The sequence below is a fragment of the Grus americana genome, chromosome 19 (assembly GCF_028858705.1).
Source record: "Grus americana isolate bGruAme1 chromosome 19, bGruAme1.mat, whole genome shotgun sequence".
Lineage (NCBI taxonomy): Eukaryota > Metazoa > Chordata > Aves > Gruiformes > Gruidae > Grus > Grus americana.
The window spans coordinates 7,980,739-8,006,383 of NC_072870.1; the positions used below are offsets into that span (position 1 = coordinate 7,980,739).

At 44.3% G+C, this 25,645-nt stretch overlaps 1 protein-coding gene across 7 annotated transcripts in view; it reads right to left on the bottom strand.

The window, feature by feature from the left end:
- Positions 1–25,645, bottom strand: part of COL26A1 (collagen type XXVI alpha 1 chain) — a 195,846-nt gene that overhangs the window by 145,342 nt on the left and 24,859 nt on the right. For all 7 annotated transcript variants that reach the window (XM_054847523.1, XM_054847524.1, XM_054847519.1 and 4 more), the window contains one exon: positions 9,009–9,131. In XM_054847523.1, the coding sequence (XP_054703498.1) occupies positions 9,009–9,131 (123 nt within the window). The remainder of the gene's footprint in view (positions 1–9,008; positions 9,132–25,645) is intronic.

A 25,645-nucleotide genomic window follows, 5' to 3' on the forward strand; every position in this document is an offset into this window, starting at 1 on the left:
CACTAACACCACAGCTGGATTTGACCTTGAGATGAAAGTCTGCAGCCCTGTTACCAGTGTCCGGAGCCAGCTAGTCTCCAACCACACCATGATTTTAAAACCGTGTTTCTGCCAACACCAAGATGTTAAAGCTCTCTCAAACTTCATTATGAAGCGTGGAGAGTGGCTTGAGCCAGACTGGAATCTTGGCAGCAGTTCTATGTCGGGGAAGTAGCTATAGTTTAATCCTCAAACGAGCAAGGACTTCTCAGGGCATGACAAAAGTGGAGCTCAGCTGTCACAGCCTACCACCCACCCTGAATTTCCTGGAAGGGTCCTGACATTTGTGGCTCTGTTCAGCATCGTGCAGTCAGGCATGCAATGTAGTCCGAGCTTGCTAGCTCTGATTTGATCTAAAGTTGCTCTGTTCTTCATAACATCATTTTTCTTCAATCATGTGACATGGCACTGAGGTCTGTTGTTACATATATCATCACATCATGCAGATTTCTGACCGCTTTTCCAGGAGGGAAGCTGTGCTAAAGGAGTTTTCTTTGCATCACCACTGTGTGATGCCTGAAGTGTTACAAATGAAGAAGAGGAAAAAACACGGGAAAAGGAGAGGAAAAGATACTTGTTAAAGGTCAGAAGCCTCAAAACAAAAATGTGTGGAAGACAACAGGCAGAAAAAGGAATTGGTAGCAGAATAGGAAAGCCTTTCCCTTGGATGTCACCCAAGCCACAAACACTGGCATAGAAATCTGCAAAACCACAGTAAGGGAAGAGGTTAGGATGAGCCACAACCTGCACCTCTTTGCTTCCCATACAGCCAAAGGATGTGCTCAGCATACACAGTCCTTCAGCAGAAGGCTTCCAAGCACTTCACAGAGAAGCAAGCTACCAGGACCTGCCACTCTACTGCAAGAGATAAGCATCATTTCCCAACATGTTTACTGAGGCACACAGCAAGGTCCCAGGGAGGGGGGTGACACTGAGTGAAGGACCCAGAAAACTCAGCTAGTGGCCACTACTCTTACTAGATAAGATCAAACACCCGGCCATCCTTGGAGACTGCCTCAGTGTCAGACAAGCTACAGAAGCTCATCCGCATGCAATTATCATTTGGGAAACAGAGTCTCTTGCTTGTGTCTAAGTGACTGCCCAGAAAGTGGTAATTTGGGGAGGGAGCACGAGATACGTGATTAACTGATTTGGGGGTATGAAGCTAGAAATACTGGAGAGGTCAGGACACATTGAGGGATGGCAGCCAACAAGTCTCACGCCTCAGCACACAAAGATATGTTCCCACTGATCTCAAGGAAGTGTCACTGAACACAACAGCCAGACATGACACAAGAAAGGGAAAGAATGTCACATTCTTGGATCGGACCCTCAAAAACCAGGTCAAAGAGAAAGGAGTGATCTCTGCCATGACCCAAGCAGGACAGCCTGTCACAGACAGGAAATATCTTCCCCCTTTATGGAATTCCCCTGCCCTTTGACACTTACAAACAAAGCTGTTTGTACACAAAGACCACATGAGAGGGAAGGCGTGAAACTCATTTCCACATCACAAGAGATGGTTTTGTTAGTGCCATTCATTCACCCATTGCAGTTTGTGCCCGAGGAGACCTCAGCGACTTCAGAGGCTTCTATTCATTTTTATTCCAGTTCCAGGTTGAAAGTTTCAACATCACTTACTGGTGGATTTCAGGATAACAAGAGGAATGAACTTGCCCTTTCGGACTGACAAAGAATCTGGAAACCAAGGAATCCAAGCCTTCTTTTACCTACTACTCTCACAGCAATGAAGTCACATATCAACCCAGTGGGTCCAACCCTGTACATCCAACTGGTGTATTGCCTTTCAAACAAGGACAATTCATCTTATAAATAAGAAGTGCTACCTCTGCATTAAAAGAGGATCAGAACAAAGCTCATGGTAGTTCCTCTAATTTTTGGTACCCGTGGCCTGATTTACAGACATGCCAAGAATATAAAATTCCCCACAGAAAGTCAGGGTGTTCTGAAATCAAATTTCAAATATGTCAGGTTAAGTAACTGAATCTTGAAATACCTGGCTGCCCTGGAAAGAAGGGTGGTTGGAAAGAGCTGAGCAAGTACTGACATAAAAAATAATATTCTATGGGTGTACCCAGAGAGTCCATTGCTCAGAGAAGCTATCAAGAACATATTTGGTACCCAACACCACCCTCCCCAGACAGACCATTATAACTATCCTCCTAAAGCCTGCTAGACACCGATTACACCAGGGAGCTTCTCTATGGAATACCGACAAGACAACATCACATCAAACCACTGCCACAGCTGACACAGGAGTACCTTTGCCATCACATTTGCGCTCACAAGCACGGCAGAGATCACACTGCGAATCAGACCTGTGCTCTTTTTTCCTTGCAGCCCCAGCACTTCCAGCTTCCTTAGCACAAGGGCAGCAGTTCCCCAGGGCAGAATGTAACCAGAGGAGTTTCAAAAATGCTCCTGCAGACATTGGACAAAAAACAAAACCTGCAGCTGCAGGAGTGTTGGAGGCCATTGTGCGTGTCCTGGTTTGCCAAAGGGGAGGAAGATGATTCTTTTCTGAGCATCTCTGGTTTGCACAACCTAACAAGAGCCTAAAACCCAGAAAACAAACTTATACACCTCCCATCCCAAGTTGTACAGAGCAATACTTTACAGTCTCTCAGTCCCAAGAAAAAAAAAAAGATGACAAAGGACAGAGACAGATGTTTCTATGCCACCAGAGTAATCATCAACTCCTGTTTTATTAATAATTAGATCTAAGTGCTATTGCAGAGCAGCACTGCGCTTCCGTACCCGCAAGGGGAAAGAGTGCCCAGACAGCATGTCTGGGCAAGATCAAAAGGCCTTCAGTTAGCAGCCTGAGGACACCTGTGCCTGTGCACAATTTATGAAGCAGATGGTCCTCCACCTGTGCCCAGCCAGCAGCACACAGCCATCCACACTATTCCCAAACTTGAGAACATGCCTTTGCTACACCTCAAATACCTTATGCACCCAGAGCCTCTATCCTGTTCACAAGGGCACTGTTCATCCCACATTTATATCCTGTAAGCACATGGCAGAGCAGGCATCTTTTTCCAAGCATACGAGTCTACATCTTGGAGAGAAATAAGGGAATTAAACACATGAAAGAGTTCATGTGTAATAGGACTTCAAATAGCAATCCTAATGCCCTGGAATAAGTTCTGGGATTTATTATTCAATTGACTGGAAAGAGAGAAGGATTTCCCTGTGGCATTACTACTTCTGAAACTGAGGAGAAACATCAGCTACATGATAATCTCTTGCATGACAAATCCCCAACTTCTCTTACTGACTCTGTAGCAATAGGGTGTTCAAAAGCAGAGAAGACTGAAATGGATGAGCCTGCAGAAATCCTTGTTATTCTGCAAATTAGCTTGTAAAATCCCTCTGGGAGCAAAAATGTGCTCAGTTTAAATGAAAACAACAACAAAGAAAATCCAACATTCAAAAACACCAAACGGCAAGAATGATCTATGCAAGATGTGAAGACTGCTCATGCTAAATATGTCATCAAAAGCACATAGCATTTATGATAAGCCAAACCAGCTAGAATACTGAAAGGAAAAAAAACCATGCAATGACTGGCAGTTGGAAAGGGCATTACAGCACAGATTTGCTATGTTGCAAGAATGCTCTCCCCTTCCATCTCTCCCATCTTTGAGCGATGTTTGAAGCTAACAGATGAGTAACTTCACGTTTGGGGTTTCAATGGCACTTGTTAAAGTACGGAGGCCAGGTAAGCCCATCCCTGTACAAGCCAGCTATGGGTTTCCAGGGGAATCTCCAGATTCCCTGAAGCCAGAAAGTGCTACTGAGACAGAATGCTCAAAGGCTAGAGTGAAACAGCTATGTGACCATTAAGTACAACAAAAGATAGCCAGATAAAACATTGCACAACCTTGCTGGGAACATTCATTTTTCTAGGATGAAACAAACAGGAGAGGAGTCAGAACACCCTGCCACAATCTGAAGCAGCATGCTTCCAGAGATGAGATAGGGATTTTCACAGTAACAACAGTTTGAAGCTGAAAATGTTTGTCTTCTGAAGGCTGTAGCAGTGTCAGGCTGTTCACCACATTCACTTACCTCCTGAGATACTGTATTATTGACCACGCAGTCATACACAAATACTCAAAATTAGGCTGATTTTGGCCAACTAGGGTATAGCAAGAAGTTGTCCTATTCTCAAAGTCATAAAGCACAGTAAGACAAAACAAGTACTGTTCTCATCTTATAGGTGAGGTGGCATCGCTTGACTGAGGCACAGGAAGTCACAGAAGCTCCAGTCACTGAATGCAGGTCTCAAATCCTTGCCTGGCCTGTGAGACCACCCTTCTGTGTGAGCCTCGAGGAGCACAGTGTCCTAAGCATGACAGGACTGTGCATTAGCCTGCGGCTGCAAAATGATTGCTCAGGAGAAGTGTTACAATTCAGATGCCTGGGTTTACTGGGAGCTGGGTACAACCATCCAGGCAGCAGAGATCCAGAGATTAGGTTGCCATTGAAACTCCAAGCTAGAGACTTTCTCTCTTCCTTCAGACAGATAAGTGGCATGTGATTTTTATAAGTACACTAGGAGCTTCAGCCAGACTGCCGGAGAGTTGCCTGTTCACTTCGTAGCGTGACAAAGCAAAGGCATATCCTATGGCACGCAGAAGCTGAAGCCTTCACTACACAAATGGAGAGAGTTCAAGAGTAGATCTGCTGAGGGAAAGTCTCCAGCCAAGACTGCTCCAAAGCAACTCAGCACCCAAGCTAAATAAAGAGTCTGGAGTGGAGGGCAAGAACAGAGCAGCTCATCCCATCCCAGCCAAGATGACGACACTCCTGCAGAAGAAGCACAGCTGCCAGCTTCTCAAGAGCAAGTGAACAGACAGCAAGGACATCACACAACTGAAGCTGCTAGGCTGGGGATCTTACAGATACTCCTCTGTCAAAGGCTTGACCCTGAGCTGCAGTTTGTGCAGTAAGGAAAAAGAAACATAACATGAATGAATGGGAGACAGGAAATGGATTAAATCCTCGTCTGGCCACACTGATGTCTGCTTGTAAGCAGTTTCTCTCTAACAGAACGCCCCTCTCAGCTGTCACCACGAGGTTGAGAGATGCCTTTTTTTTTTGGCTCGTGTCCCGTTTGCTAGTGAACAGTCCGATAATGGGAAAGCTCTCCCAAATACAGTTGACTCCCTGTAAACAAGGGGATGAAAACAGTTTGTTTCAAGTTGCAGCTGGGAGAAATACTATAAAGCCAAAATAATGCCAATGGCTTACCGATGTGGTGCATTGCTTACAGACAAGCATAATGCCATATGAATCTGGCTGTGCCCCCACTTCAAGCACAGGTACTAGAAATCCCACTACAGAAGAACAGGGCCTGGAGTAAGCCTGACGTCGTCAGAAGCTATAGACTTCCTGGAAAAGACAGAGATGCTGGTACAGAGAAGGTAAGGAGGAAAGAGAAACAACATTGTTTGATGGGTATGAAGCATTGGCCCTGTGGAGCGTGATTGCTGGACCTGTCATGTAGAGCAGACAAAGTCAAGCAAGCATTCATTAAGGATCACAGACAAAATAGAGAAGCTCCTTCATATTACAGGAACACGCTCAAGGACTGGTGACCTAGAGAAGGCGTTTAGCAACAAGATATTCTTTGCTTCCCCTTCCATGAAGCTAGCATAAGCCCTCTCCTGTGTTCTGCAAAGTGTTGGGACAGGACACGATCAGATTTCATACTAGTCACACTGCTCTTCCCTGTTGATGGTATCTACTGAAGATATCCTTACTTAGGATGTCCCCCAAGAGATGAGTCCCTTGACCTCCCAAGGTATCAGGGCTTGCAGCATTTCTGGACTTCAATCCTGCAGTAGCAGGATTAGATGAAACATGGGTAGAGGTGTCCTTTGCTGTGAGAGCCATGGTGGCAAAGGAGCAAATCCCATGGGCTCAAGTTCTATCATGCCACATCCATAATTCTTTTTGGGAGAATTGAGTTTTAAACACAAAAGAGGTAATATTTACCCTAACCACAGACCAGTTGTCTTCACCCTGCACCACAGACAGCATGCTCACTGCAAGAAAAAAACAGATTCCTGAGAAAACCAGGACAGCTCCCAAGCAAACAGCAGTGTCACCCAAAGCTTTTAGACATGCAAAGATAGTTTTGAGGGTTTGGGTGGTTTGGTTTTTTGTGGGTTTTTTTTTTTTTGTATTTGTTGTGAAAAAGCAGGTACAGAATCACTCTCAAACCACTGGGTGGGGGGAGAGGGGAGGAGGAAAAAAAAAAAAGTAGGGCACCTGAGTTTTCTGTTCATCTTCTGTAAGAATTTTCAGAGACCTGTCAAAGGAAGTTGTGCAGCACAGGGGCTGGTATAAGCTTAGAAGCCCCTTCAAAGCCTGTTTCTTCAAAGAAAAATAAAGCAAACAAGTTATAACTTGCAAGGAACTGCACTAGCAATTGAGGTACTGAATAGAAGAGGGACTCAACTGCCCTGTGACTTTGGGGACTGTCTCATTGGTGCCCTTGGAAGTTTTCATCTGAAAACAGGAAATGGGATTCACCTGAATTAGGAGAAAGATTGGCATTTCCTAAAAAGACAATATTCATTTTGGTAAAAGAGGTCCTTAAAAAAAATATTTTAAAACCTCAGCTTGACTCTGAGACACATCCCTAGGTGCTGGCAACATAACATTGATAGGCTGCCTTGTAAGCCCAGGAAGTGAGACCTCAACCATACAACGTAACTCAGGGTTACCCAAATGTTGCCCACAGTAGGTACATGTCACAAGATCCATCATTTTCAGTGGCTATTTTTCATTCTGTTATCAGAAGTCATATGTACTGCTGAAAACAAGCAACCACTTCTAAAAGATACATGGGGTGGGGATAGCTTAACCAGCAACCCACTCAACTCTCAGGACCTTAGTGACTTCAGCTGTGTTCATACTTATTCTTGGGGCTTTCCCTTCCGTAGAGTGGCAGTACAGGAAATGATCAGGAACCAGCACGTGCTGCTCCTGCTTTACCTTTGTTGATAACTGGGTGGGCTCCAACATTTGTCAGGAGCTTTCCAGAGGTCCTTGGGAAAGAGAGGTCCAGGGTCTTTCTCTGCTTCATGCAAGAATGTCATATAATGCTTGATTTGAGGTCAGACAGTATTCCATTTCCTTGGAAGGGTGCCATTCACTTCGCTTGTGTTACCTCCCACTTGCTAAGGGAACAGAGCATTAGTGTCCTCCCATATCTTCAGGTAGGTTTCTTCATGGTGATCATCTCCCAGAAACGGCTCCTGTCAGCTGAGCTTTCACCAGCTTAGATCTTAAATATCAATAACCCCAGCTTCTTTTGATGATATTTTCACATAGAAAGAAAAATTGAGAAGTCTGCTGCCATTCTGCATTGTCTCCAAACAATTGGACTCGTCAGACAAATGAGCCAAACTACATTTGAAACTGAAAACATTCCATGAATAACAATTTTCACAACAGCACACACTACTCCTAAAGCCTCTGGGTTAACAATGTAAGAACCAATATATATGAGTAACTGCAGGAGCCCACAAAAAGGATTTTTACTAGTAACATGATCAATTGTGTAGTACTTATGAAACTACAGTTAACAAAGAAAAATAAGCAAGATTTTTGGCAAGTTTAGGAGACAAGGTGAAAGCTCACAAGTTTCTAACGACAATTATGTGCATAAAAAGTCTGGGAAATTAAAAAGCTTCAACAGAAGTTTGGCCATGACAGTGTAAAATATTAAGTGTTTCAACCACAGCCTTGCATAAAACAAGACCAAAGAGACACCAAAGCAGATATATTACAAGTGAAAAAACTTAGACTGACCACTGGCCAAGTAGAAACTAGAGAACCAACTGTGGTAAGTGCCACATAGAAAATGTGAATTCCAGATGAAGAGTCGCAAGAACAGAATGGGAAGGTGGATTTCCGAGTATTTAAGTGAGTAGTTCAACCACATTCTGACCAGGTTATCAACTACAAGAGGACCTCAATCAGTGCCCTGCGGGTGAATTGGTAACAATAACAAAATGACTAAGTTTTGTGAGCTGAATTATGGACTTGTCTACATGGGGAATTGTTATAGAAGCTAGGTGCAAATTTAGATCACAATGGGGTTTTTTGCACCAATTCCCAGGCGGGTGGGTAACACTATTCTGCTCTAAGAACGCCTTTCAGAGAAGGCAAAGCTCAACAATACAAAGACACTTTGCGTACTGAAAGGCAGTAGCTGAGGATAGCTATTTCATATCTTGGTGGTTTGTTTGGGGTTTTTTCTTAAATGTAGGTGGGTGCCAGGACTGTAAATGATTGAAAAGCAAAACAGGCTCAGGGCAAGTTTTTGACAAGTCACTGTCTCTAAGCTATGTTTCTCATTTGGGGAGAGTGGATGTTGTGCTTTCATGCATGTCTCTAAAGGATATTGAGATGCAGGAACAAGAGGCGCTGTAAGGAAGTTTTGCTCTGAAAGGTACAGGTCACATCACCTTCATCCATCACCAGCTGCAAGGAATTTGATCACAGCTTTCCAGTATATGTGATATTACCCTTAAAGACCTGAGTGCGACAACTCGATACCAACAAGCCACACAGTGCCATTAATCCAGCATCCCTGCTAACCCTGTTCAGTCACACTGCACTCCGTTGGACTTTACTTTTATTTAGCTTCATGCGTGACTAGCAGCAGCCTCCTGTGCTGAGAAGTACAAACTGGCATTACAACCTAAGCTAAACTGTTTCACATAGCTTGTCCCTACTACTATGTTTACCTTCATGTGTAAGTACTGTGCAGCTAACACCAGTGGCATTCTTTAGTTACACCACCATGAAGAAGGATATCAGCATCTGACCCATTGATCTCAACTCTCTATGCAGTACTTAAAAGCTAAGCAATTTAATGTGAAGTGCAGGAAAATTTGGGCAACATGAGACATGAAGATTTTTACCTCACTAAGTTGGCACAAGGTCCTGGCCACCGGCAGCTCTGATAAACTCGCTGGATCACTGTTTCTGACCCATTCTGCACTTGGCAGGAAACTGTCCGTGTAACCGTGTAGTGACACCAATGCCTGTAGAGAGAAAGGACACTGTTAGCCCCAATAAGACAGCAAGCTGAACCAACATATTTCAGATTGCAGTAAAAACAGACCAAGTATCTGGGGGTGGGGTTGTTTCTTCTGCCAGCCATGGCTAGCCTAACTCACAGACTTCATTTCTCACCCCGCCCTCTCCTCCCAATAGCTGCAGAAAGATTCCCTGCTTCTGCCAACGTGAACCACGAGAGATCCAGTAATGCCTCTTGCTTGGTCCTCAGAGGCCAGAGTTTTATAGTACATAATTCAGTTCTGTTAGTTATCATAAACAATAGGACTTTAGAGAGAGAAAAAAAAAAGAAGAAAACAAAAGTGTTCCAAATCTCCCAATAGTCAGTTCCCATTGTACTGGTCTTAATTTCACCCTGCTCATTATGGTATCATTCCCCAGCCTCCTACCATTCCAAATAACATCTGAGTTGGAAAACTCAGCTTTTTGGTGTGGTGGAGCTCGTTGTCAGCAGGGCTCAAACAAGCTGGGTACCAAACAAGTCTATTGCTGTCCTGGACAGGTTACAGTCTAAAAATGAGCAAGAGAAAATGCAGGGGAAGGAGGAACTAGTGTCTTACGCTGTCTCATAAAAAAAAAAACAAGAGTGAGAGAGACCTCCTCACTGCAAGGTGTACAAGAAGACGGGAACTGCAGTGTCAGCCCTGGGAATGAGGGCCCATCGATCCTTTTCCACCTTCTCTGAAAAACATCTTTCTAGGTTCAGTATTGTGCTTGCGGGGGAAGGATACTTTCATTTTCCCCTTGCAAGCATCTTTCATATCTGCCAAATACTAATTCACATTTTTGCTTTCGTACCTCAGTGTAGTTAACAGGTTCGAGAGCCACTTTCCTACTGACTGGGATCAGAACTGGGGTCACTAATGGAAAGCGGACACACCAGCTTGTGCTCCAAAACATACAAAGTGCTTCTGTAAGCATTCCCTGCACATGCAGAAGAGTCCTGGCTCTTCATCCCCCAAGCTTGCATACCAAAAAAATCAAACTGCTTGCACAGTGGAAACAGGCACCTGTACACCCCCTCCTCCTTCCCTAACCCACCTTCCCCATGGCAGTTTAATTTTTCCATTATTTGCCATTTACAGCATTTGTTTCTTTTTGTTTCCTTTTTGGATTCCCCTCCAATCTCCACAGGAGGCTCCCTGCTCTATGGATAATTCTCGTTTCCATGAATAGGAGGTACGCGTGCCAGCGGCTGAGTCGAGAGCTGCAGACCACAATAGCCAAGCTGGGGCCAACAGGCTGCTCACTGAACCTTCAGCTACAGCCGGACGGGTGAGCTGGGGCACCCGGAGAGAGGGTGGCTTTCTACCCACTGCTGTTGAGGCACAGCCATGCAGCTTTCCCTGCAGACACTGCTCCTGCACACTGTAAACCTGCTTGCAATTCCTCATCAGGAAGCATGGACTACAACCACATCTCAGGTGAACCTAGGCTGGCAGGGAGGTCTTAGAGAACCACTTCTCTCAGATTTATTGAGGATCTGTGGTGTATATATAGGAACTGGACACTCTAGTACCCAAATGTCTCTACTAACATCTACATCATAGAACCAAAGGGCAAAATGGGTGGAAAATAGAAGATTAATGAAGCTTCAGATCACACGATGATAGCAGATCCTTTAACAGGCTCAACAACTTCTGCACAAAAGTTTAGGGAGCAAAACCAGAAGTAACAAAGACAGGAGCTAAAGAGTGGAAACGTGATAATTCAAAGCAAAGATTTCTTTTTAATTTCACATGTACACATAGTGCAACTGGCCATTTTGTCTCTTCAAGCCTTAGTCACAGGGTTTGTTCAGACAGGTATCACTGGATAAGATCTCCTCGTGCCATGGGAACAGCCAGTTGAGCATGGAAGGAAAAGCAGCCAGGAGAAAGGGCAAGTACCAGAGGGGTTGAGGAAACCATAGCTCTGTATTATTTACCTTGAGCATGTTTTTAGCACAGTGCTTAAAGCCATCAGAAGGACAACACTTCTGCACAAGCCTCAGGGCAAGAGCATTTCATGTCAGACAAAACGAACTGCACATATACAGAACCTGACAGGATAATGGCAGAAGCATATGTCCTAAAATTACAAAAACCAAAACTTCTCATTAACATGCAATGAAGAAAGGAATTGGTCCCACCACAGGAGAGTGAAGCAGTAGCACACATGCTAGCAACATGTAACAGAGCATGAAGGGACATGAATACTAACAAATTCAGAATAAAGTTACTGAACATTTTAAATTAGAACATATTATCAAGGACTCAAGTGCCTCCCCTCATGTTAAGACCATTTTTCTGGTTTGTCGATGATATCCAAATAAATCAAATGTTTATTTATACGTGCTATGCTTTAACTGTTACATAGCTTGTGCGTTTGTCCCTCCGGCCTTTTCTCATCCTAGAGTCATCTAGGAAGAAGTACTGTTTCCATGTTGTGGAGGTGGATTATCCTACACTCTAATACTGATTTTGGTGGGCTTCTGAGACAGCCTGTCCCACCTTCGTGGGTACACACAAAGCACTTTTGTCAGATTAAAAAAAAAATAAATTCAACTGCACTCTGAGCAAAACTGTCCATATCTGATGCTGAAACTAGAGTGGTTCATATTCCTGAAGGCCAGTAAGGTGGGAAGGTGAACAAAAAGACGAACACCACGACACACCCCAGCACAATGCAGAAGAGAAAGGCAGGCCTTGGAGGCTAACTCCACAATTGCCAGAGGGAATCCGGCAGCCTATCTGCTCTGGTTAATGTATAATGTGTATAATGGCAGCTCCAAATTGCAACTCCTAAGGAGAAACTGGAAACTGTTACGCTCTTTAGCTTTCCCTTGCATAGACCCAGATTTAACATCATCTTGCTCCTTCAAGGATTATTTTCAACCAACTTGGGAGTCTAGCACTACATTTGTGGATTTGGAGCTAAACAGGTGGCACTGTGCAGGCTGCCTCTGTCAAAAACTGCAAGAAAGGTTGATTGTTTTAAGCTACCTACAAAGCTGGTTTTGCCAGGGCTTTCCATTCAGTGGGTGCTGCTGGCATGCACACAGATTTTCTTTCCAAATTAGTCCAAAACGTCTGTTGTCAGAGTAGGTCTCTTGCACCTTTGCTCTACCTGGTCCTTAGAATAAGCTGTTTAGGTACATGTATCCCCTTGCAAGGAATTTAGCAATCAAATTGTCATTTCTGCCTTGGAAAAGCCTTTCTTGGAAGTGAGACGTGCTGGATGGACCTTATTACAACCTAGTGACACAGCCTTAGGCAGCAGTTGGATGTAAAGGCTGCTCCCACACTGCAGAAACCTGCACATTGCTGGGGGGAGAAACCCAAAGCTTTCCCAAGTTCATTTCTTCAGATGACCTGTTCAGGAACATGTTATAAAAGGAAGCAATCATTACAGCAAGTGAGAAGCTCCCCTGAGGCTCTCCATTCATTGCTTTCCTTGCCTGAAGCCATCACCTGGGTTTGCCAGGCTGAACAGGACTGATAGCCCATGGCAAAACAACAGATCCTTTGCTCAAATCGAGGGACAGCCTTCCACCTTCCTCAGCAGGAGCACTGAGAGTGCAATGACAGTGATAAAGTACCACTGCACTTGTCACCTCAGTGCTCTTGTCTTCTCTAAAGCAGAACCAGCGTGGATCACGAGGGCAAAAAAAATGGTCAGATCCCAAAGATATTCTGATAATCCAACACAAACACAGATTTCTCTAACTGCTCTCCTTACCAACAGAGGGAAGAGTTTGGTTACACAGGTACCCCCCCAGAAGTGAAAAGTATACTTCCATTTACAAAACATCACACTCTTGGCTTCCCATAAATAGCATAATTTTCCTACAAATGCAACTTTTAGGTGTTTGTTTTTTACTGTGGCTTAGAAGCAGGTGAGACAGAAAGACAGGAACATAGCTGATCATAAGATGCATTAGGATATATAGCTTGGGACTCACTGTAGGTATAATAGCACAGTGACAACAGAAAGACAACAAACAAAACCACTCCAAGATTTCTCTTTGCAAGCCAAAAGTCAGCAAGAACAGTCTCCAGAAAGCAAGCAGGCTTCAGACCAAGTGATGAAAGGCCCCATCATGGCTTACAGAGATTATAAATGACCCTTTATATTATATACAGATGCTAGCAAGAAAGGTTTAGGACTTTTACTGGCATGCATCCAGCATGGCAGAGAATATATTGCTGCTTATTCAAAAAGAATATTCCAACCAAGCAAACAAAATGATCCAAATAGCAGCTCCTTTAGGGTTGGATCTGTCAAATCTCATGCATGCTCATCACTAGCATATTTAGCGCAATGCCTTGCAGCGCCTTGTGGAATTGGTCTTCCACTGCTTTGTTTAGAGGGGCAAGTCTCACTTGGTCCATTCTCCCCAGCCGTTTCCAAAGAGACACCCTCCTCTCACACCCTGTTTAATTCTTGGAAGACTTTCATGGACAACTGAGGACCTGCAGACCATGGCCTACAAGCTACTGATTTAGACAGTTTCAGTCCAGGGCTACAGACCAAGATCTTACATCTTGATCACAGCTGACAACATGTCATTCCAGAGGGAATATGAGCATTGATGCCAGCAGATACGCAATCATATTTACTGTGTACCTTCAGGATGTTACTGTGGACGTTTCAGGCCAACTAGAGCAAACTCAATAGTTTGCTTCCATTTGGAGATACTCTGAAAACTGTTATTCTGAGCTTAAAATGGACCCTTCCCTCAGCAGATGCTGGGAGTGAGTTACTGGTTCTCTGTTGACTCAGCAGGAGCAGTGTTGCATGGCTTCAGGCACCCAAACTCCAGAGGAGACAAGAAAACCTAACTTTCCAGAGCATGCACGGAACAGGCTGAGAGGACCTCAAAGGGCAGCTGGACTTTACACAGGGAGCTTGAGCTCCATTTTGCTTCTGTAGGCAGATGCCAGGGAGGAAGCCATATTCTGCACCCCACTGGCTTTCTGAACCTGCTGCACCCCTCATCAGAAGCCTTATTCAGATGCGCAGTTCATCCCCTGGAGATTCTAGGTGTCGGTATAGCCTGTAATCCTGCAGCGAGAGAGAAAAGGGACTGCAGAGGGTTGAACAGTGTATAGTAACAAATACTCAAGCCGAAATACTGTGAGTTCCAGAAGAGCCGTATACTTAAAGCTTAATTCCTGGCTAGCATGACTGAATTAGCTTAGAGCAATCATTTCACAGATACGAAGACACTGACAGACAGCAAGAATCCTCTTCCCCCCATTTGGATTTGCACAGCACTGTTTCCTAAGCCCACCACTCAAGGGGTACGTAAATGATCCCTCCACCCATTCACCCACTGTGAATGCTTAGAAAGACTCACTCCATAACAAAAACTTACAAAGCCATCCCCAAAAGCAATGTTTGCTTCTTTCCTAGTCCAAACTGCTGGCTTTTATCCAAGCTTCTCAGACTCCTGGAGGTCCCTGGAGAACCTTCTAGGGGGTTTGCAAGAGAAAAGCCAACCGGTTGTTAGTAGGCTTCATTTCACTGGACAAGTGATCACAAACTGAACAATGTCAGAATCCACTGGGCTGAACTGATCAGGACTCAGCAAGTAGCCTGTTTAATCAGGAGTCATGCAACTTGAAAATGAAAGCAGCTACATTCTTGCCTAATCACTTCTTTCAGTGGGATGACAGTTCAGCTCCACACACAAAACTGACTTGCTGCCATGCCCTGTTAAGGACAGACCTACAGCAGGCAACACGTACCACACACAGGACCTTCTGGCTACAGCTCCTGATGTCCATGGCCTTCTATACACCATGCTCCTACCAGCACAAAGTGCTGCGCTTTCAGCGGAAACAATCCTGAACAAAGCCATTTATGCTGTTGTAGAGCTAAGTAAAATGGACATTTAGGATGGCTTTAGTACTTCTGCTAAAAGCACATGCCACACAGCACAACACAAAAGCTCAAATCACCAACACTTGACTGGCCAAAACAGAAGCAAGCAAAGTGTTTCTGGGAGACGGAGGTGGGGGCAGGGAAGGACTTTACATGCAGGATTGTTTCATCAGCACCTGCTGCATGTGTTTGAGCATGAACTGACCCTCCCAATAAATATTACAGAAGTCTCTCAATAAGGCTGGCATTTCTGATGCTTGTGATTTGCCCTAAAGCTTTGTGCTGTGTAAACAACTGCACTGAATTATCTTTTTGTTTCCATAAGGATAACACACTGTGTGTTATACTTAGCAGAGATCAACATTTAGGGCACAGAAAACAGTAGGAGTGTTTTGATAGCTAGATAGATTTCCCCAAGTTTCCTCATAACATTTTTCACGGAGCTATCAATTTCCCTGCAATCCTACAGAGGAATTTCAATAAAATCAGAAGGTCACTGACTTTCACTGGGAAAAAGTTTCTGTTCTGACTCAATGAAAGCGAACTGTGCCCTTTTCTCTGTGTAAATAGTACAGCATCCCACTTGCTTTGCCAGAACAGCAATCCATACGTTGTGTGCTGGAGCCCATCATTGCAGGGGGGGAGGGGTTAGTTATTTATATACTCCACTAAGGCCAGGAGCAGAAGTTGCCCTCTACGTGCCAAGGAATCCAGATTCAAAGGCTGCCAGGCTCTCTGGGGTATCTCTTCCTGAACCATCCAGTTCTACATAACTGCATTATTCCCTTCTTATTCACAAATACACACCTCCCTGAATGTGTTTTGACTCTCATCAGGACCAGGTTTACCAGCTAATTCAGTTAGCTGTGACCAGATTACTCTTTACTGCTGTGACACAGCTAAAAAGGAAACAATCCCACCATGTTACTAGCAAGCTTAGATAAAAACCAAGCAGGGCTTAAATTTCTCCTGTTCTTGACCATATTCATGCCCTCCCCAGGTAACTAGGTTTTAGGATCCAAGGCTGTCGTTCAGCTCATTGTCCAGCAAAGAGCTAACTACAAAATTCAGTTGTGAGCACTGGTCTCCACAATATTAGAATGTTCAGAGTTGATGGCTTGATTCAGGTCTGTAGATTGATGGACCATTGCTAAGGAATCCATGAAAGACCGCCTGGTAGGGGCAAGGGGGTAGCTGTACACAAGCTTATGATGGCAAGGTTCAGTTCAAAGCAGAGTTTCTTCCATTACAAAGTCTTAAGAGCTCTGCAAGTCAGAAGACAGGACAAGCCACAGTAATCTTGTTGTCAATATTGATGTTTTACGCATGCCTTACTCCCACCAAGTACTTCATAGTCACTAATGGCGGTTACCCTGACTCCTGTGAAAAAAAGAGGGACAAGAATCTTTGTAACAGCCCATTCGTTTTGGGAAACGAATAAAACTGGAAGACTGCTGGTGTTTCTGAAGCCAGCCAGCAGCAGCCATTTGAAGCAGGAGACAGACAGAGGCACAAACAGGAATAAGACAAGTTCCAGGTCTCCCACTCCGCTATGTTGGTCAGACAAAGATTGGAAGGAAGTCCAATCTTTCTGCACACACTACAATCCCCACCCAGTAAGAGTTTGAAAAAAGCAGCCATGAAAATTTAAGTTCTGGCTAGCAGAGTAAGATGGGACAGTTTATCTAGGTACCTCCCAATAGCATAACTCTTCCCCAGGGCAATATGTTCTGTGCTCAGCACACTTCAAATACTCAGTTGCCAATAACAGTCTTAAGTTTTCCCCACACAAAGTGGATTATCAGAGACTGCTGGAGGGAGTTTCAACCTAGAGGAGTCTTTACCTTTGGAGGAAAATGCAGTTCAGTCTGCACAATAGCTTTAATCTTCAGCAAGTTCTGCAGCCAAGCGCATTTAACTGTGTTTTCCTTGCTTTGTTGTGTGCATGGTTGACCTTCCAAACGGCATTACCTCGAGGGCTGAACTCACTTCAATTCATAGGAAACTGCACAAAATTTTGCCTTATCCTTCTGCAGCCATTGAAGTTACAGGGGTTAAGGGAAAAACCTCTCCCTACTGGAATTATTAAAAGCCTAGAAGCAGAATAGCCAAATAGTATGGAGCCACGGGTGCAACTCTTTCAGAGACAAAGAGGGAATCCAGCTCCCCACAGCAACATTCAGCTTCTTCAGCCATGAGACCATTCTTCTTCCAATCCTCCACCTCATTTACAAGGCACCTTCCAAGTGCTGTAACTAATGAAGGAGGGGCTCTGAAGATGATAGCACTCATCCGTTACACACACTTGATTCATTTGTACAGTAGATCCACCCTGTACATCAGCACTAATATAATGCAGAATGTAAGAGGCAGACAAGGACTTAAAAAGGTTGAGCAGGCAGGTGGATCAGAAATAAATTAATCACGTTTGATACATGCACCTCTGTGCCTATCTGTTTATGCATGCATGAGGGGAAAGAGGTGAGAAGGCACAAGGAGTATATGTCTAGCATAAAATCCCTCTGATTTATACCCACTACCCAGCTCCTCTCAGTTTGCTAGTGGCATATTCCAACTGAATAAAACAAATATGGTAGACCTGAACCATAATTACCTTCATCATGAAAATGAAAGTTAGTCCATGACTGAGTGCTCACAAAGAAGAGGGGGGTTCACTCCTTTGAAGTGCTTTGCTTTTACTAGGCACTGAACTGTTTTGCTGCTCTCTCCCCCACGCTTATGGCAATCAATGAGAAGACAGTAGTTTCCAGTGTTCACAGAGGGAGGAAAGAGGAAACATACAAAAATATCCATGGAATCTGTCGTTGTTAAATTAGACCGACTTGATGGAATTTGGCATTCGATATCCATGCAGCATGGAAGTCATGCACAATTACAACCAAGTACATAATTTTTGCAGCATAGAAGCTCCTTGAATTAGACCCTTTCAAAAGAAGAACCATAGTCTAAACATTTTTGCACAGCTGGGTAACCTGGTTGTAGATAGGCCTTCTACCTTCATATTGCCAATACATCCATAAGACTGGTTTGTTCCTTCCTAGAAAGCCTGACCTTGAAGGGAGGGTTGGAGTCGAATAAAATCTTAAGACCTTGACTGAAAGTGCAGAGCTGGGATTTAGAACACCAACTATTTGTCTGTGTGGTGGGTTGACCCTAGCTGGAGGCCAGGTACCCACTAGAGTCACTCTATCACTCCCCATCCTTAACTAGATGGGGAAGAAAAGGCATAACAAAAAGCTTGTGGGTCGAGATAAGGACAGGGAGAGATCACTCACTAATTATCGTCACAAGCAAAACAGACTGAATTTAAGAGAAAAATTAATCCAATTTATTACCAAGCAAAACAGAGTAGAGCAGTGAGAAATCAAATCTTAAAACACCTCCCCCCCACCCCTCCCATCTTCCTGGGCTTAACTTCACTCCCAGTTTCAACCTACTCCCCCTGCAGTAGCACAGGAGGATGGGGAATGGGGGTTACGGTCAGTTGATCACACATTGTTTTCTGCTGCTCCTTCCTCCTCAGGGGGAGGACTCCCCTGCTCCAGCATGGGGTCCCTCTCACAGGAGACAGTCCTTCACAAATTTCTCCAACATGAGTCCTTCCCACGGGCGACAGTCCTTCGTGAACTGCTCCAGTGTGGGTCTCTCCCATGGGGTGCAGACCTTCAGGAGCAAACTGCTCCAGCGTGGGTTCCCCATGGGGTCACAAGTCCTGCCAGCAAACCTGCTCCGGCATGGGCTCCTCTTTTCATGGGTCCACAGGTCCTGCCAGGAGCTTGCTCCAGCACAGGCTTCCCACAGGGTCACAGCCTCCTTCAGGTGCCTCCACCTGCTCCAGCATGGGGTCCTCCACAGGCTACAGGTGGAATCTCTACACCCCCTCATCCTTCCTCCATGGGCTGCAGGCAGACAGCCTGCTTCACCATGGTCTTCACCACAGGCTGCAGGGCAATCTCTGCTCCAGCACCTGAAGCACCTCCTCCCCCTCCTTCTGCACTGACCTTGGTGTCTGCAGAGTTTCTTATATCTTTTCACTCCTCTCTCCAGCTGCAAAAGCTCCCTCTAACTTGTTTTTTTTCCCCTTCTTAAATATGTTATCGCAGAGGTGCCACTTGGCTTGGCCCTGGCCAGCGGCGGGTCCGTCTTGGAGCCGGCTGGCATTGGCTCTGTCAGACACAGGGGAACCTTCTAGCAGCTTCTCAGAGAAGCCACCCCTGTAGCTCCCCCCACTACCAAAACCTTGCCACACAAACCCAATACAGTATGAAATATGTTGTCTTTGAACACAGGACTATTCGGCACTTTTCTGTGTGTCCTCTGAAGATCTGATCTAGAATTGCTTAAGTTGAGGACAGCGGCCCTGATCTTCATTAAGGTACAAGACTAACTTTGATAAGAGTCAGTACCTCTAAACAAAGATTCATTCAGAATTAAACTCTAACTTTGAATTAGCAGGAGGTGGAAGGGGCATTGTAGGTGGAAAAACAGGACACTGACACACGCCTGCTTGTCCTCAAAACCTTTGCAGAGAAAAAAAACATTAAGAAAACTAACATAAGGAGTCAGCAACCTGTGCTTTACTAGTGCTCCTGTTGTGGCTACAGAGTCTCCTCCACCATCCATAAAGTCAGTGCCCATAGCTGTCTTGCTACATTACATCATACCAAAACAGCACTTTGCACAATTTGAGTCCTCCAAAACAGACAAATTAGGCTCCTGTTGGTTTTCAGCATCTCCTTCAAACCACATAGTTAGCCCTACAGGGCCTGTACCTGCATGCATCAACAGCTAGTGCGCAAGGATTGAACAGGGGCTGCTCCTGAATTTATTTTTTTGCTTATAGAGCTCTGTACAGACAACAACGCATCTTTGTGCCTCACATTCAGCCCTCTGTTGCCAAACTCACAGCAGCAATGAAAGCCGCATGCATGAGCATGACAGGAACACAGGGACTTTGCCTAAATCAAGCAGTGTTTTTCATTAGCATTATACTGGCACCAAAACCCACAAGTTACAAGAAGAACAAAAGGCAACGTCAAAAGGAGAGCACTGAGCGTATCAAAGAAAAAACTGCACGATCAAGTCATTGCTTCCTATTAATTGCATGATGTTAATCTGCCCATGTAACATGCGTATTTCAGGCTTTTCCTGGAGCTGAACAGTAGAGATATGACTGTCATTGGAGACAGGTACACCCTTTTGATAGCTAAAAAGATATTTTGAAGAAGATCCCACAGACAAAAACATTGCTTTTTCTCTCTAAGGGAATACAGATTTGTTTTCCTGAGCTATTTCAACAGTCAGAGCAGCGTCCTGTGGGCCCAAAGAGGCATTGAAAAGGAGATCAAAGCATCAGATTCACAAGTGTTAGGATGCAACTGGAAATACCTGTACAGACAGCTGTGTCAGGTAAACAGAATCCAGAATTCTTCTAGCAACACTTCTACCTGCCCTCCCTCCTCTTTTCTGTGGCATGTTACAATCATTTCATTCAGTCTAGGTCTTCAATTTGTTCAGCAACTTGTAAAGGAGTTTATGGGCTCCCCATACAAGGGACTATGCAGCAGACCTTTTAGAGTAGTTATCTACCATGTGGTTGCCCATCATTGTTGGGAACTAGATTTCATGAGCCAAGGGAACTTCTTTCTAGAGTGAAGTCGCAGTAAGTGTGCAGGGTCAGCTTTATTCCATCTACTTATACTGCTTCAAGATCAACAATCCTTCTTTTCCCTTTTTGATTTGTCAAGTTAGCCACTTGCATTCAGTGAGGCAACTAGATGTCAGGTACTCATCAGCCAACATTTGCATTAGGCCTGAGACAAGACTACTGCTGGTGCTCCAGGAAGATTTTTTTGGGGACAGCTGTACCTTATTAACATGCCTGTACCCCAAGAGCAAAGCACTTTTGTCCAGTAGCTGCTCTACTGATACGCCAGGTCATTCTGAATACCAGGTTGTGTGGTGTGGAGTAGATAAAGCAGGCTGTCTTTCGCTTGCCCAGCTCAGAGATCGCCAAGATGAGCCATGCGAGGCCCCAGTTCAATAAAAACAAAGCCTTGCAAAACCCCTCTGCCTGGGTATTCAAAGCGTTAATCAGTCTGAAAAACAAAACCCAAAGCCTATGTGTTAATTTGCTATTTAAATTGAAAACTTTTTATTCCATGTCTGCCATGGCTGGCACAAGGCTCTCCTGGGCGTTACTACAATAAAAAATAATTTGGAAAATAATCCTATTGTTCCAGTCACACCCATGGGAGTTTCATGTGTAGGGAAGTAGGAACATCAAAACTAAGATCTGTTGTGTGATCAGAGAGCTGAGTTTGCCCTTTACAACAGTCAGTTTTGATTCAAGTGCATGTTGGGAGGGAGATCAGAGACAGTGAGCTAAGGCAGAAGGATGTCTCAATAGCTTTAAGGTTAATGAATTCCTACTTGCACAGCTTAAAACGCTCAAAAATCGTCTTAGTGTAGTAAACTAGCAATACTCTTTACAAACAGATGTCCACACCCACGGGCAGTTGGGGGAATCACATCCTTCCCTTCCTTGCCTCCCTCTCAAGCCAGTCATTCCCAGTGTCCATCTAAATGCAGTAACGAGTTGCCCAAAAACACTTCCCAGTTGCCAGTCACAAGCCCTTTCAAAGTGCTTCCTCTGCACAAAGTGGAAGCCTCAAAGCTCTATGCAAATAAAACACAGCTTGGACACGGTAGTTACAGGCACACAATAATCTGCTATACCAGCCAGCCTCCTCTTCACCTTTCTCCAGACTCCCACTCTTACACTCTGCTGACCGCATCCATCCAATGCCATAAAAATTAACTACATAGTATTTGCTGTAGATCAGCTCTTCTGCACACAGTAGTCCCAAACCCCTGCTAGTGAACACTCTGTATTGCCTCATGAAGTTTTAAACTCACTCTTAAGCAGATGGTATACATTTTAATCACACAGAACCCACTGCACTTCGATATCCATCTATAGATAGACCGTACAAAGACATCTAGAAATGAAGTGCTCTAACTACCCATTTTCAATTTAAAAGGTTCTTCTGCTTTTAACACATCTTCCTAAGCTTTCACTGGTTTTGGAAACAGTCTCCATACCTCATTTCTAGCCAAGAACAATTATTTGTATTCTCCTTTTAAACCTTGCTGCAATCCAGTTTGTTCATTAGAAAAAAGTGTCTTAAAAAAAGCCTCTCTCTTGTGAACAGAAACACTAACACCTTTCTCTATTATTAAAAAATTCTTGAACAATCTAAGAAACCGCTTCAGTGCCTCGGTGCTTTGGAAGGGAGATGGTCTTGAGGGAGGAGATCTACATTTCGGTATCCAGGTGGAAAATGGGTTTGATTTGGCCAAGTAGTAATAGTCAAAAAAACCCTCCATAGCCTGTGCACGCATAGTAGATTCCTTAGGAATGATAACACTGCCTTGAAACATTCCCGAGTACACATGTGGGAAACCGGATGGGGAGAAAGCAGTACTGAGCAAGAGAGGGGGACAGCAGGAGGTCCAAAGGAGATGTACAGACATTTGGCCAGAAAGATTCCTGCCCTGTTCTGTGGGGAAATAGAAGTATGGCAAACTCCATTAGATAGGGTTTTGTAGGGGTTTTTTGGTTGTTGTTGAAGTTTAAAATTACCTGCCAGTGCAAAAGGGCAGGGCAACCTAGCCAAGGGCAACCAAGACAAAGTAGAAAACTCCACAACAGCATTTTAACCACAAATATGGTAAGGGTGCAAATGGATGCACACAAACAATCCAACCTCCTAAAGCAAAGGCTTCACAGGCATCCCTCACTGCTCTACTGGGAATGTCTCGAGTTATCGGTGAGTCTCAGTCTCTGCTTGCAAAGCAGCAGCAACTGACACTAGATATACACACATCCCATTTTAGACACATACTACTTGCAAAAGCTTGTGGCAAATTCAAGGCAAAGCCATTAGAGACAGATGACACTTTTCTCTCCTATTTACACAGATTTCTTCAAAAACTAAAAAATTCAGAGGATGAAGAGTGATACAAAGAAGACCGTGGAAGATAAGTTTAATTAAAACAAGCAGTTACAACCTGAATTTTATTGATGGGTGACAGCTATTCTGTCTTTCTGCTACCTTTTTTGTAGTTTGGGAAGAACAGCATACTGTTGCTTTACTTATCACAGGCAAACCTGTGAATGACACATGGCCACTCAGCAACAGCCTACGGTTTACTATTACACTAAGTACATATGCGAACAGCCTTCACACACCACAGCTAAAAATTGCTTGTGCTTTTTCTCCCTCATACACACATACACGAGAATTTTCCTTCACACCTTTCAGCGCAGCTTGGAGAAATTTTTACATGCGGCATCTCAGCAAAGGATGATGCCAAATACACCCTGCAAGCAAAGACAGCAGCTGCCATTCCAACAGCACTCACTTGACCCATTTATAATAAAGCATATAGGGATGCCACACACCAGCCAAGTCACTGTATGTCAAATTAAATGGCTGTGACAGACTCACGTCACATACTTCTTGCAGCAGAAAAAGCGTGGTATGAGTTTCAGTTGAAACCACTCACACACACAAATCAAAAAGGTTGGTTGAACCATAGAGCAGTGTGTGACAGAACACCAACTATTGAACTGTTTCCCCTTGCTGTCGATAGGTCCATGGGAACAGCCTATTCAATTATTACTTGCAATATCTGAGCCACAAGCATGCGGGGAGCATGCAATTCCAGTCAAATGCTTGTGTGGGGTTTGGTGTTGGGTTGGTGGCTTTTTTTGGTTGGTCATTTTTCTAAAAAACAAACAACCCCACACCCACAAACCCCAAAACCCCAACAAAACACAACCGCACAGATCAGAGTTCCTGGAGGTGCCCTGCAAAGTGAGCCTTGCCTCCATAGGCCACAGAGATGCTCAGATACAAATCAATAACCCAGATGCAGGTAGTACAAGGAAAGTCCCAGGTTCAACCAGGACACCAGCGGAAGCGTCTGATACAAACCAATCTAGTTTCTAGTTGCATTCAGCTCAAGAGATGAGTTGTGATAATTGCTATCATTTCCATTCCCACTTCTCCCCTCTCTTCCCACCCAGTGCAGACAGATACTGCTTCACCCTTACCTTCCCAAAGGTTACACAGCAATGCCTCCAAAAGGTACCTGGGAGCTGAAAGTTTACAGCAAAATTCTATAGTAATTTGAAGAACCTGCTTTGAAAACCACCTAGTTCAGATGCCAATAACCACTTGGCAGGGCCTGACAGACATAATTAGAGAGCTTGATTGTTTCAAAGGACACTACCCAAGAAAATGAATATGTTGCTGTGGTCCTTGCAATAAATTTCCAATGGGTTTTGTTGCAGAGGTCTTCAAAGGGTTTTAGCAGACTTTTAATTACACTATCAGGACTCAAGTATTTTGGTGTTTGGCAAAACGGGATCCTATTATTTCTGCTTGCAATGCACACTCATTCAAAGCTTAGGCACAGGCCTACAGCCTACGAATTCCTACAACTTGGTAATCCAAAATTTTTTGTATCATTTGTGATATACATTAGTGACTTCCAGTAACAGTGGCCCAAGAGACAGCATTTTACTGTGCGATAGTTTAAACCATTTGGCTCAGTGCTGTATCCTGAAATACACTGCAGGGAGACTATATATTTTGCTGCAGGTTATGCTGATTTACAGCAGCATTAAGCCAAGTGCTGTAACATCCTACAGAGCCAATTTGCCTTTTTGCTCTCTGCTATTATTCAGACACTGCATGGGAACAGAGAAAGTTTGCAGCATCACAGCCCAGACCTGCCTTTGCTCAAAGGCTGGTACTGTTTGGTAGCACCAGTTGTTGCAAGCATTTTTGTGCTGACCCCGTCGGTCAGTGCTGCTTCTATAGGTATGTTACACATTCAGCCTCCCACAAACCTTTCACTGCAGTCAAGGAAAGGGAAGCACCACAGCCCATGCCATCTCCCAGCCTTCTGCTGCTGTTCAATCCAGTCCGCCCTGCTCAGCGCCTCCCTCTCCCACCTCTCAGCTCGCCCTCCAAACTAAATCCTTCTCTGCAAGGATCAGAAAAAGACTAACTCCCAAAGACTAATTTCAGTCATCCAGGTTCAGAGAGGTGCAGTAAACAGGGAGCACAACAACCTCTATACTGTAAGAGTGGAAGTTTATACAAGTGCCAAGTATTATCATTCATAGATTTATTATAAACTTCTATGTATATTCATATATAATACTTTGGATTTTGCAGCTTTCCCTCTAAAATCTAACCACACCCTCATGAAACACTCCCCAGAGCCTTCCCTTACATGAGGTGAAGTATTACTATTCCCATTTTATTTAGGGGAAAGAAAAGAGAGAGAGAGAACTTGCAAGTCTCAGTTCCCAGACTTTGTGCTGCTCTATAGAATATACACTGAGCATTTAAGGGAATGGTCTTTTTCTTGGGAAAGAGGGTAGAAAACAAAGCCTAATGAATCAGCCAGCTGATAATTAAAAGCAACTAAATCCAGATCACTTTAAGCTGCACATGAGAATCTGAACTCCTCAGATGCCGAATTCCTCTGCCGACCAGAAAAGCCAGGGTCA